Consider the following 14,594-nt stretch of genomic DNA (forward strand, 5'->3'; position numbering starts at 1 on the left):
ACACTCCCATTAAATTTTATCTATTAATGGTTTCACTAAATTACTACAAGAGCTTTAGGATATGTTAAACCTCATTTTTCTAATGCAGGCAGCTAACAGTCATTATTGTGAATCTTAACAGAGACATAAATTCAGCAGTGGACATATGTGGATTCATAATGAACTGTCATTCCCTTGAATAGCTTCTGATAAACTAAAGTAACAACTAATACTGACCTTAGGTACAACTTTGATTGGTACCATTGTACTTTTAGCTGTTACTACTTGTAGCACTGGATTGATTGAAGGTTTAACCTCAGTTGTTGGTGTACGGATATTATCTGAAATTAAATTACTAATATTGATTTTTAATTTTTTTTAAATTAATCAATGTTATTTATGTCCCAACTAGAAATTACAGTGAGAGTCTTATCAAGAGATGATCATTTTTGTTTTACTGCATAGTTTTCCAGCTTATCAAAACTGTTGTTAGAGGATTCTAAAATTTATCACAGAACAGAAAAACTTAAGCAACCTGATATATATCTTAACTTTAGTAAAAAAACACAGTAGCAAAGCAGCAGTAGTAAAACGCACAACCATATTATTATATATTATTTTTAATATTAAAAAAGATACTGATATTTAATATTAAAAATAATATATATGTCAATTTAAGTCAATACCTGTAGGACTAATTTGTAAATCAAAACTAACCATTATCAAAATCTAACAAGTCTTAGTCATACCAAAAACTCTCATACACTTACTTCAAAATGTTACAAACACAAAAATAAAATATACTATAGTAATCGGCAAACTTCTTGAGCAAATGACCTTGACTGCGCAGAATGCGCAGAATGCGAATTTTAGATCACTTTGGTGGTGAGGGTGAGGCGCGACGGCAGGGGAAATCGTATCGAGCGCGTTATTGGTAGATCAGTGGAACCTTGCGTCCCGCACCGCGCCTTCATTCCGCTTGCTCCCAAAAGTACGCTTGCGTACAGTGGAAAGTCTATCGTTATTAATCGTTAAGTTATTTGTTATAATTGCTTGTGGACTTTGTTGCCATTGCTATTTGTTGAGTGTTTGTTGATTTTTTATAAAACATACACTATGCCGTGACAAACTGGTGTAGTACTTAAAAGAAAGGGTAGAAAATTTGTGTACGACGTATATTGCTTCATTATAAAACAGGGGAAGAATGATATGGAAAAATTAAAACAGACTTCGGAAGCAACAAAAACATCAGTGAGCACTGTTAGGTGCATTATTAACGAAGCTAAAGGCTCTGGCTTGCTCGCCGTGTTTCGGACTCCGGGTAAGAAAAGATCAGGGAAGAAGAAAGTTACCGGAATGGATAGTTTCGTTCAATCTGTAATAAAAAGATGTAATCATAATAACTACATAACAAGCAGCGAAACTCCGTACCGTAGAAAGGCTTCGAAAAATTTAAAGAAGATATAAATTTTAATGGCTCGGAATGAAGCTTACGACGAATTATGAAAGAGCTAGGCTTCAGATGGAAAAAAAGAACAGAAAATAATCGGAAGCTGGTAAATGAAAAAAGTAACATTCGATTACTACGAATCGAATATCTTCAAAAAATAATTAATTATAGACAAAAAAGAAGACCGAATCGACCGAGTTGTAAACTACGCCGATGAGCCCTATGTCGACTCATCACGATGATAGCGACTCGGGTGATGAAAACAGTGATGATGATGATGGTCAAGATTATGATAACGAAAAAAAAATTACAAATACCAGCTTCGCTTTAACTGAACCAAGACCTGGCAACAGCTCTAGTTTTGACTTAATAGAAGGAATATCTATTTTACCCCAAGATTAAATTATTACAATTATTAACCTATATGTTTTGTTGATGTTCTAATAAATATATAAATAAATACATATGTTGATTTTAATAATTTAATAGCATTATGACGCAGAGTAAGTAATGTTTTTGCACGTGAGTGTACCATGCGCAAACTTACCCCCACTACGTCAACAAATGCTCAAGAAGTTTGCCGGTTATTATACAATCAAACAACAAGCGTCATTTCTCGAAGGTCCTGGCCACTACAGCACATGCATGAAAATGTAATGCACAGTTTTGTTTAAAATATGATACTTGAGTACATATACATTACCAAAAATACTATACAAATATTTTAACAATTTCGATATATTTATTTACACCTCAACCGATTGTACTTACAGTTGTAATAAAAATCATACAAGTTCATCGATTACAACACAAGACCGAGGTCTACGACTAGGGTCTTATGGCCATTTTCACCGACATTTAGGGATCCCTTAACTGTATTTAAGGAGCCCCTTATTAAAAATTCGTTTTCACCAACCTTTAGGTATCTCCTAAGTTCTTAAAAGGCTCCCTAAATTTAGGAACCCGATTTTTCGTTCCTTAACTGTCTCCTAACACTAGAAGACAGTTTTATGTCTACTGTCATCTATTTCAATACATAACATTCAAAAGGTTTGAAAACCATTTTTACAATGGATGATGATTTAACTCTATTTTTAGAAAATTTGGAAGCAGTTGAGTCTTTACAGTTAGTTTCTAGTCATTCTGTACTTAAAAGGCCACGCTTGTATCGTCAGAGAACTGAAGATTTCGGAAAATACGATGACAAAGACTTTGTCTTTAGGTATAGGCTATCAAAAGAAACTGTGCTATTTTTATTAGAAAAATATTTTTTTACCCTAAAAATGAAAAGTAAGGTTTTTGGAGTGAACGAGTGTTTGAGTAAATTTTAATTATAGCTCTATGGGTATAAAATAAAAACTAATAAATAGCCAATTCCAAATTAATGTTCATTATAGCTCTTGCTACTATTTTAATACCAACTGAAAGAAAAGAAAGTTAATATTTGCAGTCAGGTTTTTTTTTATTACTCATTTACCTGTAATCTTTAGTTAAGTAAAAATAAATTATTATTTTAAATTACATTTTAATTATTGATGTAAGACTTCATTCTTAATTTCGACTTCCTTTGCTGCTGCCTCTAATGAGTACTTGTAAAACTTTCTTTTTTAATCTAATTCTTCCTGAAGAAGTTGTCTTTTTATGTCTTCTATATCCTCTTTCTTTTTGTTCACATTTTGAAAACTTGTACAAAGCGAGGACATAGCCCCTGTCCTCTCATTACTGAGTGATAATCGTGGTCGTCTCCTTGACCATAGTGGTGTATTATTTGTACTATAATTCTGGAACAATAATAGTAGGTCTTACTATTATTCATACTTAGAATTTTACAGAACATTTGGTGATGAAGGCACAAAAAAATTATTAATGATTCATACTTCAACTGGAATTTGATTTTCTTTTCTGCAACAAACTCCTCTACTGTCGCAGTATTTTCTGTGCACATCTCTCTTTTATTGGTGATTCATTTTCAACCACATTCAAAACATTAGCAGTACAGTCATGTACACCTATTATGCCTGTGCAAACTCGGCCGAGAAGTGTACTGTAGACTTGCTCCAGAATAGGATCAATTTTCACTTCTCCAGGACCACCACCAGTTTTAGTTACGCTCAGCTTAGCGGATTGATAGTATAATTTGCTCTCAGTTTTTAGTTTATCCCACACTTTCATCAATGATTCCTTAGTCCTGAAATTATTTTTATTATTTCAACTTTTATATTCGTAGTTATTAATACGATACGGTTTTTTTAGTATTCTGATTATAGCGTTATATCATTAAATACAAAAACTTTGTTGAAAATTTTTATTTATTTACCTGTAAACAGTCGTAGACGCATTAAATTCGTCGGTCACATTTAACCAGGCCCTATTTTTGGCCTCATTGGTACAGCCATCTGTTTTTTTTTATTTAATATAATTTCTTTGTTGGAAGCCAATAACTTCACAAGTTTATCTTTTTCTTCGGCCGTAAAGTTTTGGCCACGTTTTCTTTTCTCCGCCATAATTTGGTTTCAAAATGATAATAAAGAATAACGAATTTATTATTATTATTTGCCAGATATGCCGGCAATCTGCCGATACTTTCAGCAATTTCAATGAATTAAATTCACAAATTTATTTTGGTCACTTTTGTTTGAAGTTTTTAGTTTGACATTAACTTTTTAATTTAAACTGAAAATTGAATTATTGACATTCACGACTAAAGTGCGTTATTCAATTTCATATTTATATAACAGATTGGGTTTTTTTTAAATAAATTATATACCAGAGACGTATAATTATGATTTATTGTCATTAATATTTATTATTCTTTTATTTGATGGATATTTTAAAGGTAAACGCGGATCACATATTTTTATCGATAAAACAGCACTCAAATCAAAACATTAAAACGTCACCTAACTAAGAAACTCCTTAAAACTTGGCACAAAGCATGGTGAAAATGAATTTAGGTAGGTGGTTGATTTAGGTAATCTCCTGTCTAAAGTGTTTCCTACGTAGGACCACTTTGGGAACTTGTCGGTGAAAACGGGCATAAGACTAGGGATATTAAATAAATAAGTGTATCATACAGAATGCGAAGCTGCTTAGATTTTTTGAATACAAACCTTTATTCGGCATTGTTGACATTGGAGGCGTTTTAAAGGCAATAATTTATTTAAAGCTTTGAATGAAAGCAAGTCAATATCGTGCGATAAATAACATATTTTCACTTCTTAAAGAATGTTGAATATCTTAGAAAAAACATTATGCATTAATTTTAAAAAGGCAGTTTTATCTTCTGCGAATTTATCACTGCGAGTTTGACATGGTTGAATCTTGACTTTGACATATGACATAGTGAGTTTTCCAATGCCAGGAACTATTATACCAAACGGCCCAAAAAATTTTTGTTGCCTTTGTAGGCAGACGAGCGTACGGCCCACCTAATGGTAAGTGGTTACTGTCGCCCATGGACTTCAGCAATGCCAGGAGCAGAGCCAAGCCGCTGCCTACCGCTAAGCAAATAGCTCGAGCTCCGAGCGACCGCAGTTGCTATAAAGAAAATAAGGCATACTTTTTTAAAGGGATTTTACGACCTGGTAACTGATACCTTTAAGTCATGTCTTATTTTAATTTATATTCATATTTTTATGAAAAATGATATTATGGAGTGAAATGAAATGAAGATAATTAATTTAAAACATTAATCAACTGGGATGAAATTAAATGAAATGAAATGGGATGAAATATAATCTCAGTAAAATGGTGGTCGTTTACTAAGATTTTTTCAGTGGACTTTTTGGAGGAGCCCGAGAAGCTACGTCCAGCGATATTGTTTCATTTTCCCACATTTGTGCACTTTCACAGATATTAAACAGTTAATAAACCACCATTATTACACATTTAAGCCCGAAGAAACACTAAATAGACCAAATAAAACAAATCACACAACTTCACTCCTCGCGTTCCCGCCAAAAAGTCGAATATGGCATACAGTCATTTAATAGCATAGATAATACTCTATTAAATAAACGTATGAATCCTACATATATGTACTATACATATGATTTACCGTACAATGGGGTAAATAGGGACAAAATCGACCTTCAGATTGAATTTTAAAATAGTTCCAATTAAATAGTCACTGCTCAACCAAAGAAATAAGTTGAGTCTTGAACGTACCTAGGTGATAAAAACCGTTACATTATTTTAATTATTCATTTTAAAGAAATAATCGGTAAAATAATGGCCGTCCCAATTTACCCAGCGTCCGGGGTAAATTGACACGGTTAAGGGTTAAATTGGGATATTTGTAAGGGTTGTCGGCTCGCAGTACTGCGATATATAGGTAGGTGCCATATAATTATTGATATGGACCGAAATGATGAATACAATCCATAATTTAAGCACAATACACAACATAGTGTAAATTAAGCTGGTTTCTATTCCGAAGCGATGTGACGTGAATGATAATCAACAATACAATGATCAAAAAAAGTATGTGCAAGTTGTATTTTAGAAAATTATTATTTAATTTCCTTAAAAATCACAACTCTGAAACAAAATCATAAAATAGAATAAAAAATAGAAAACAAAAGGACTGGAAATGCATTAATACAATTTTATTTAATCAACATTTTCAAAATGATCTTTGAGCAAGAGTAAGATATCAGGTGAATAAGATAAAAAAACAGCTTTATCTGATTACTGCCAATAATAACAAAAATAAAAGAAATTCTTTCTAAGCTAAATAACTAAACTCAATTAATTCACTCACTCATAATTGGATATCTCGGATATTTAATTAATGTTACATTTAAAATCTGAGGCCTGTTTTTATTTGTGTGTGTTCGTTGTGAATGTTAACAAAATCATGATTCGACGCGTGAATAGATTATGAAACCACAAAAGTTTTGATTCGCTTGAGTTCTTTTAACTTTTAATTTTTTTTATTGCTATAAAGAACATACGACCGGGCAGATATTACAAGGTAAATGTCGCAAAAAAAAGTAATTATATATATACTTTTCTTTTACCTATAATACTTACATAAACTAACTGATAAACACATTAACCTTCTTTACATCACGCAATTAAGTGATAGTATAGGCTAAAAAATCTATTATAAGATATCAGTGACAACCCTAACAAGCCATCCCTATTTTGTCTTTTGGCGTTCCAATTTTGTGTTTTCTCGTCCCTAATTTTTCCAGTCTCGTTCCAAATTATCCTACAAACGTCCCAATTTTCCCCAAAAAGAAAGGAAAAAATATAAATTTTTTATTTTGTCGAAATATTGTATTTAAAATAAGAATATTGCAACTTACCGTTTGTTGTGGTATTTCCAGGTGTATTAAAAACTTATATAAACTGTGATCTTATTGAAAAAACAACGATAATATTACTTTTTTTAAAAGTTTTTTAAGCTGTTTTAAAATGCACTTTTCGACCACTATTTTCAATTTAATTTGACGAATTTTTGGGACCAACTTAACTCATATGTAGTACTTCCATAGTTAACTTGGTTTTTCTTCTATACATTGATAAATATTAACATAAACAAAATTAGATAGATTCCGTGCTACAGGTACTTTGAGAATCTTCCGCAGGTTTGTCCCAATTTACCCCAGGATCCCAATTTACCCCATGTCATGGTATGTCATAGATTATACACTTAATATATTTATGTATTCTATTCGTCTAGTATAGACATATATTTTGTAATATTTAGTATTTGTCGTGTTGGATTTTAATCTAAATATTAATTAAATTAATGTAATTGTACAACCTAAGTTCATTTAGTGTTAAGAATCATATTTAAGTAACAAACATGGACCTTCACCGACCGGTGGATCCTAACAAGGTAACATATTTAATTTTTGGTTATCAATTCCTTTTTTATTTTCGAATTAAAGCAAAATTTTCTTGTTCAGACATACCAGGAGCTGACGTCTGAGGAGAGATTGAGGTAAGCAAAGTGTTTATAGATTAAGCACTAAGCACCCAATAAAAGGAACTGCTATAACTATGCAAATGAATGGAAATAAAATATTTAACTTTAATTATTTCCTTACTTACACCAAGATACATACAAGTGTCAATATATATACAACAATGAATCAAACATCATAGCAATCTATATAAATTGAATTATCACACAACTTTAATTAAAAATTCAGTATGTATGTATTACATTTAAAAATAGTATACATTTTTTTTATGGATTATAGCACAGTTAAAATTTATTGTTAGTAATTATCAAATTATAGAATTCATTATTTATGATCTACATCTTTTTTATATATATTTACTTATTTCTACAAAAGTATTGGACAGTAAAACTGTTGTAGATGTTCATAAATTTTGCTTGTATCTTCCATTGCTGACTTTAAAAACAATTTTCAATAAAAGGGCTTAAACTTAACATTTGATCCACAGATATGATCACCAGAAATTGCATGAACTCCACAAAGGCCATGAATCAATGCATACAACTATGGTCTTAATATTAATAGGAGCACTTGTAATTTCACAAGTTGTCATTGTCCAATGGAAGAAACGACATTATAGGTCATATGCTGTGAGTGTTTGTACCAAATCTTTTAAAAAACCTGTATTTATAGTTTATTTTTAAAACACATAAACCCATTCTTCTCAGTACATTAGGATTGTGATTGGTAGAATTCCTGCCCTTCAAGGCTGAGAATCCTCAATAAATACATAGATAATATGCTAGCAAGAAACCTTGCAGACTCAAAACACACCGAATTGAGTAGTGTTTGGTAGAGAACATAGGAGTACTGTAAAGCCTAGAATGGAGCATGTGGAGGTAATAGTTTTATCTGGATATACCTTTCTATCAATGACTAGCTTTTTCCCTACTGATTTGTCAGCACAAACCTCTCTTCATATACTGAGTGTGTAGACTGGTGCACAGCAGTGAAATGAAAGGTACTATATATTATTCCCAGGGTTTAAACTATTTCCATACTGAATTTCATAAAAATCAATTAAATTTAGTAGATTTGAGTGTGAAAACTTAACAGACAGAAATGTTTAACTTTCTATTATTAACAATCTAAATCACTATTTAATTACTTATGTCTTACAGTATGTTCTAAAAAACTTTCAATTATGATAACTACAAATTTTCATTCTAAAAGTCATTTTAAAAAAACCTGCTCACAACACGAACTGAGTTAAATTTTAACTCACTAAATTTTTTTTATTTTTTTATTGCTTAGATGGGTGGACGAGCTCACAGCCCACCTGGTGTTAAGTGGTTACTGGAGCCCATAGACATCCACAACGTAAATGCGCCACCCACCTTGAGATATGAGTTCTAAAGTCTAGTATAGTTACAACGGCTGCCCCACCCTTCAAACCGAAACGCATTACTGCTTTGCAGCAGAAATAGGCAGGGCGGTGGTACCCGCCCGCGCGGACTCACAAGAGGTCCTACCACCAGTAAAATATACCATTGAAACATTAAAGTTTTGTTAAAACATAATATTTTTAAGGGTAAAAGAAATAATTATAATATGTGAACAAGCAAGTCCTAAAAGATGACAAAAAGTGTATGTTTCATTCAGTCTTCATTTATTCTCCTTTTCCCTGTTACAGTTCTTCACAATGATCGCCATGTGGTCCATCCCAGTCATGATAAGCTTTAAAAACGGTTGGTGGAGATTTGTTTCAATTTGGAGTGTATTCACACTCCTTACAGCTCTAGTCATTAGAAAAAGTTCAATTAAGCCAATGTCTGCTACTACGCCTAGGTGAGTTTTGTTTGGTGGGTACCCAAAGTAGTAGCTTGAGTGCCTCAGAAGTTTCCAAGTATATTTGCTCTTCAATAAAAATGTAATTTTCTGTTTCATATTTGTTATAATACCAGCTATTACCTGCAGCTTCTCCCACTTGGTCAAGGAAAAGTGTCTGTGATTTCTCATGAGAATGAGAGGTTTTATCCAGATAAAAAGTAGTCCATATCCTCACTTCCCTGATCTAAAACAATAACTCTAAAAAAATAACACCAACTAATTGGTTTGTTTCAAAGCATACAGACAAACTTCTCAATTTATAATATCACAGGTAGGTACCACCGCCCTGCCTATTTCTGCTGCAAAGCAGTAATGCGTTTCGGTTTGAAGGGTGGGGCAGCCGTTGTAACTATACTAGACTTTAGAACTCATATCTCGAGGTGCGGGGTGGCATTAACTTATAGATACCTATGGGCTCAGGTAACCACTTAACACCATGCGGGCTGTGAGCTTGTCCACCCATTTATGCAATAAAAAAACGCTACGGCAATCGTTACCATTTTTTTAAATTACTTTTGAAGAATTGTGATCAAGGCATCTGGGGTATTGTGAAAAATATTCATAAGGGTATGCACAATGTCCGTTGACATGTCAATCAATAATAGATTTTGTGGGACTCTGTTTCTAAGTCTTTTGTTGGTCACTTGGTTGTGGTCCATTAGATGTTTAGCAAGGCTATTTGGAGGATTCCAATCACTCATAGTAGGTTATCATTATATAAATGAATCTTTAACCTTATCCCTCTAATTTTCTTATAATGGCTCTTCTGAATATTTGGTGAAGGCTTGTCATAGTCATTTTGAAAATCTTAGCCTTTCATTTTTTTACACAGTGATGCACTGACAAACTACAAATTCGCAATACCTTTAAAAATTACCTACGCAAAAATTTCGATAGTGGAAATGATGGTAGACGTATGTAAGCTTATTAAATCATTAAATGTAGTTGGCACAGTCACATCTAATGAGCAGTTGCATATCTGCCCCATATGTATGCAGAGATGCAAATCCCTTGGAAATAACAGCATACTTCTTTTCAGATTAGTGTACAAATGGTTTTATTTAATATATAAAGTTTGCTGTTTTGTTGGTGTGTTTGGTTACATACTGATGATGCTTACAATGCTCGGCGTCAACTTGATGTTCGGACAGAAGCCCCAAGTCTGGATGGACATAGCTATATTATTTTTGTTTAACGGCTTGTACTTCGGAGTACTAGGGAGGGATGTTGCTGAATATTGCACCGATCAAATGGCAGCATCCATCGGGGTGAGTGATTGATATTTATATTATTTTTGATGTTTGATGATTGCAATTGACCTGGTGCTTGAGTGAAGGTCTCTGCTATGTACGAATGATCAGTATTCTACCCATAACAATAAAATTGAGTTTTTGTGCTTGGTCAAGGGCAGTTTTATATATCTTGTGATATCAATAAACTCCAAGTGGTAATTTCAATATCTATAAAACAACATGAGGACTGTGATCCCATGATTCCAAATACTGTAATATTTAAAATACACATATACACATTGCTTCACAGCACACGAAGGGTTACCAGTTAAATAATTTATTGTTTAACAAGATACAGCTTAAGAAGCTTTAGTGCAGATAACTGATAATATTAATTTGTTACTGATATCTGAATATTTCAAAGATCTGCTTATCATCTTTTGTAACTATAATCGTCCTTTAGCCTGTCAAGACTTGGCCACACGCTCATTTGCGATAAGGAAAAAATAATATTATACATTAAGTCTATTCTTGAAAAAAATACTAAATCTTGAAACTTTGATCATCATCATCATTATCCTGCCCTTCTCCCAGTCACCTGCGGTCGGCGCAACATGTTTTCTTCTTCCATACTCTTTTATCATATACCATTTCTTCGCTCACTCCCCTCTTACCCATATCGGCTTTCACGCAATCCATCCATATCTTCTTAGGTCTACCTCTTCCTCTATACCCTTCCACATTTATAGTTAACATTCTCTTACCATCCTTATTCATTTCGTCTCATCACACATCGATACCATCCCAAACGCGCACTTCTCAGCTTCTCTCTCAGCTCTTCTCTTAGCTCGTTCTTGAAACTTTGATATGTGTATTAAATGAATAATAATATTTTAGTACTACACGAAGGAGGGCATACCGACTCGGCAGCTGGAGAGCGACGTGTGCGCCGTGTGCGGGGCCGCGCTGTTGGTGCCGGTGCACGAGGAGGGCGTGCTGGGTACACACAATGTTTATGTGACACACTAACTCCGTCTAGGAGTCTATCGCTGACAGAATACGAGAACGTTAAGTCTATAAAAAAAAGGATTGTGTGGTTTTATGAAACCACGGTAAAAGTGAAACTTTTTTTTCACATTATAGACATTTAACTCTGACAAACAACATTTACATTAAACACTGATAAAGAACAAACAAAATAGCGTGGAGCACTGGCACAAATGATCTGTACTGATACTGATGAACTGGTCTATACACTACGCGGTCAGCTGCTGCGAACTATAGGCGCCGCCATATTGGCCTGGGCTGCTCTGACGGGCGCCTTTCATTTTATCCCTACTCCGCGGCCGACCGTCACGCGACATGCAACACACAGACAAATTTATTGCGTGAACGGTAGCTTTCAAACTATCAACATAGTTAAAGGTTAGTCATGAAGCCGGTCGGACACCTCGCTTTTTCGAAATCATCTCACGGTTCGTCTAATATATTTTATATAGGTATATTCTTGGTAATAAATGCTCAAAATGCCACCACCCACCATCAGGACGCGGCGGCTGTATTGGCGAAATCAAGCACATTAAACGTTTCCGTCTTGTCTGAACTCGCAGAAAACACATACAAGCTGCCGTGCGGACATGTCTTCCACGAGTTCTGCATCCGGGGCTGGTGCATAGTCGGCAAGAAGCAGACGTGTCCGTATTGCAAAGAGAAGGTGGACCTCAAGCTGATGTTCACGAACCCGTATCCTTTGTACAAATATCAGACGCTCAGCGACGTCTATTTGTTGTAATGGAAACCAACGTTATGACTTCACCGGACCCAGTGGCGGGGCGTCGTGAGGCCGGTAACCACTTGTATCAGTGATCAGTGATCGCCGCCGCCTGACAGACAAACCGGGCGGAACCTCAGGACTCCAAGCACTTTTTTCAAACCTAGTTTGAAGAAGAACGTGTTCAAAGCTCGGGACAGTGTGGCCCTCCAGGTACCCTCGCTCAACGGCGTCGCACGCGGCCAAGGTGATCGCTGGCAATGTGACGTAATAATAATTCGAAGACTGATGCTAACTCACAATATCCTTAACGAAGTCCAGTTGGGACCGTCCGCACATCATGTACGGCCAGCTGCTGGACTGGATCCGCTGGCTGGTGGCGTGGCAGCCGCTCGTCATGTTCCTCGTGCAGGGAGTCAACTGGTTGTTTGGACTTGAATGAAATCGATGAGAAATGTTTAATACTGATCGATACGATTTGTCGTTGAATTAAAAAAAAAAATTTTCTTTATCCAGGGTATGCAAAACTAAAACAAAAATAGATGGCAATGCTGGAGAGTCCTAACGTGATTACACGAAAAAAAAACATAACTGCAGATTACAATAATAATTTCGTAGTGTGTTATTTCATAATAAACAAATACATAACAAATAAATAAATAAGTGGCACCCAAGATTTGATAGGAGCATCCGCGAGCCGCCTGCTCAAAGCGCGTGCGGACAATGTAAATTCATGAAATGGATTTTTTTAAAAAGAATATCAAGTTTTTATGAATGAAATGAAATGCGTTTATTTCAGGCAACTTAATCCCATAAATTTTCACATACAATGACATAAATATACAATAAAATTAAAATTTATCAGAATGACCAAAAACAAAAAAAAAACAAAAATGAAACCGAATCAAAATTAATAAATTAAAATTAATTAATAATTAATAAGCAATGCATTTTATGCTTTGCTGAACAAATGTTGTGTACCGCCACGTCAGGGTAGTGGTGGTCTGCCCTTTCGACACTGGGGGCAGACCATAACCTCCTGCATATTGCTCATCTGCTAGTCATCATTTAACGACGTCGAAGATTCGATTGACGTTTGCTAAACAAATACAATTCGTTCTATTAGCTCTTTATTTGTTGAAATAGAATAGTTCGACAATTCATTCGGTAGGAAATGCTTATCGCTTCAAATGTGTGGTCCGTGAATGTTCTTGATTAGTTCGGTGCGACCGCCGCCTCTAGAGTGTAGGTGTGTGTCGACTGCGTGATGTTGGCGCATCAGTTAGCTTAGTGCGAGTTTTGTAACGTTTTCGATAGTGTAAAAGGAACAGCGCCCCTAGCGGCAAACGTAAGCAAACGTTCCAACTCCATGCAAATTTGAGTTAACTTTTACGCAATCGAGAACGTTAAAATACTCGCACTGAGCACAGACTACGTGGCGAGCCAACTTACTCGAGATCACCTTGTAGACCTCGGGAACTGTAACCGACAAATCGTATCGTGTGTACATCATGCGGACTGGTTTATTGTTAAGTTAAGAAATCGTTTTTTTTTAAATGTTGTTTCAATTTCAGTACAATTAATTATTCGACGGGAGAAATCAGTATTTTTTGCAATAAAATCTTTATTACTTATTTATAATATAATTTGATATAATTTAAACATTTATAGCTCGTAGGCTAAATTCAAATTCTGTTGTACTCTATGGGCTGTGACGTCACTAGACTGACAGCGGTGCGGCCGTCACTGTCAGTCGACGCACTGCAATACAGGCTTCCGTTCCGTTAACCCGCCTCAACCCTGTCTACTGGCGTTTAGAAACTTACGCTTATGTCTGGTATTTGCGTAGACAGACCAGCCTAGACCTACCTGACGTTAAGCACTTACCGGTACCAGTAGACATCCAGCCATCGATAGCCGGACCCGTCAGCATAACAACCCTCTCGCCCAGCGCAAAGGTCCACCGCCACCTCTCGAAGCACAGCCTGTTGTCCGCAAGTGACCACTTAGTGGGAGGGCGAGACCGGTGCGCGACTTAACCCATTCCTTTGTAAAACCAGTAGTTCATTCTGTTCATTCTGTATGAACATTAAAACATTAGTTAAGAAATATTATTTTTATATAAAATCGTGTTGTCGGTTTGATACTGTTGATATTACATACGAATAAATCAAATCTGAACATTTGTTTTGTTTTATTGGGCAACACGAGGTCTGGGCGTTTCGATGGTGAGGGCTTCACGGCAGTACGTCAGCCGCTATTAGGATTTTCCGAAACAAAGCCGCCGCCCTCCTCCATCGGCTACTCCCGTTAAACTATAGAACTCAACCAGATAGGGTTTTAACTAATATAAAAAA

General features: G+C 35.1%; 2 protein-coding genes across 5 annotated transcripts in view; one reads left to right on the forward strand and one right to left on the reverse strand.

Annotated features, from left to right (window-relative positions):
* The window catches only part of LOC101736666 (protein cramped), a 35,096-nt gene extending 29,717 nt beyond the window's left edge, over positions 1-5,379 (reverse strand). For 2 of the 4 annotated variants that reach the window (XM_038015311.2, XM_038015309.2), the window contains exons 1-2: positions 4,540-5,379; positions 217-320 (exon numbers count right to left, since the gene is read on the reverse strand). In XM_038015311.2, coding sequence (XP_037871239.1) covers positions 217-320; positions 4,540-4,561 — 126 coding nt within the window. In that variant the 5' untranslated portion in view covers positions 4,562-5,379. Of the gene's footprint in view, positions 1-216; positions 321-696; positions 725-749; positions 775-4,539 lie in introns of those variants that run through there. The other 2 variants (XM_062671990.1, XM_062671989.1) reach the window with 2 other exon arrangements.
* A 1,701-nt stretch (positions 5,380-7,080) lies between these two features.
* Positions 7,081-14,420, forward strand: LOC101735881 (E3 ubiquitin ligase Rnf121). The gene is made up of 8 exons (XM_004927262.5): positions 7,081-7,277; positions 7,348-7,382; positions 7,853-7,994; positions 9,038-9,192; positions 10,274-10,502; positions 11,364-11,466; positions 12,077-12,209; positions 12,559-14,420. Exons 1-8 carry the CDS (start codon positions 7,245-7,247, stop codon positions 12,677-12,679), a joined length of 951 nt encoding a protein of 316 aa, XP_004927319.1. The 5' UTR covers positions 7,081-7,244; the 3' UTR covers positions 12,680-14,420.
* Positions 14,421-14,594: the final 174 nt, after the last annotated feature.

Source organism: Bombyx mori, chromosome 14 (genome assembly GCF_030269925.1).
Source record: "Bombyx mori chromosome 14, ASM3026992v2".
In the NCBI taxonomy this organism is placed as follows: domain Eukaryota; kingdom Metazoa; phylum Arthropoda; class Insecta; order Lepidoptera; family Bombycidae; genus Bombyx; species Bombyx mori.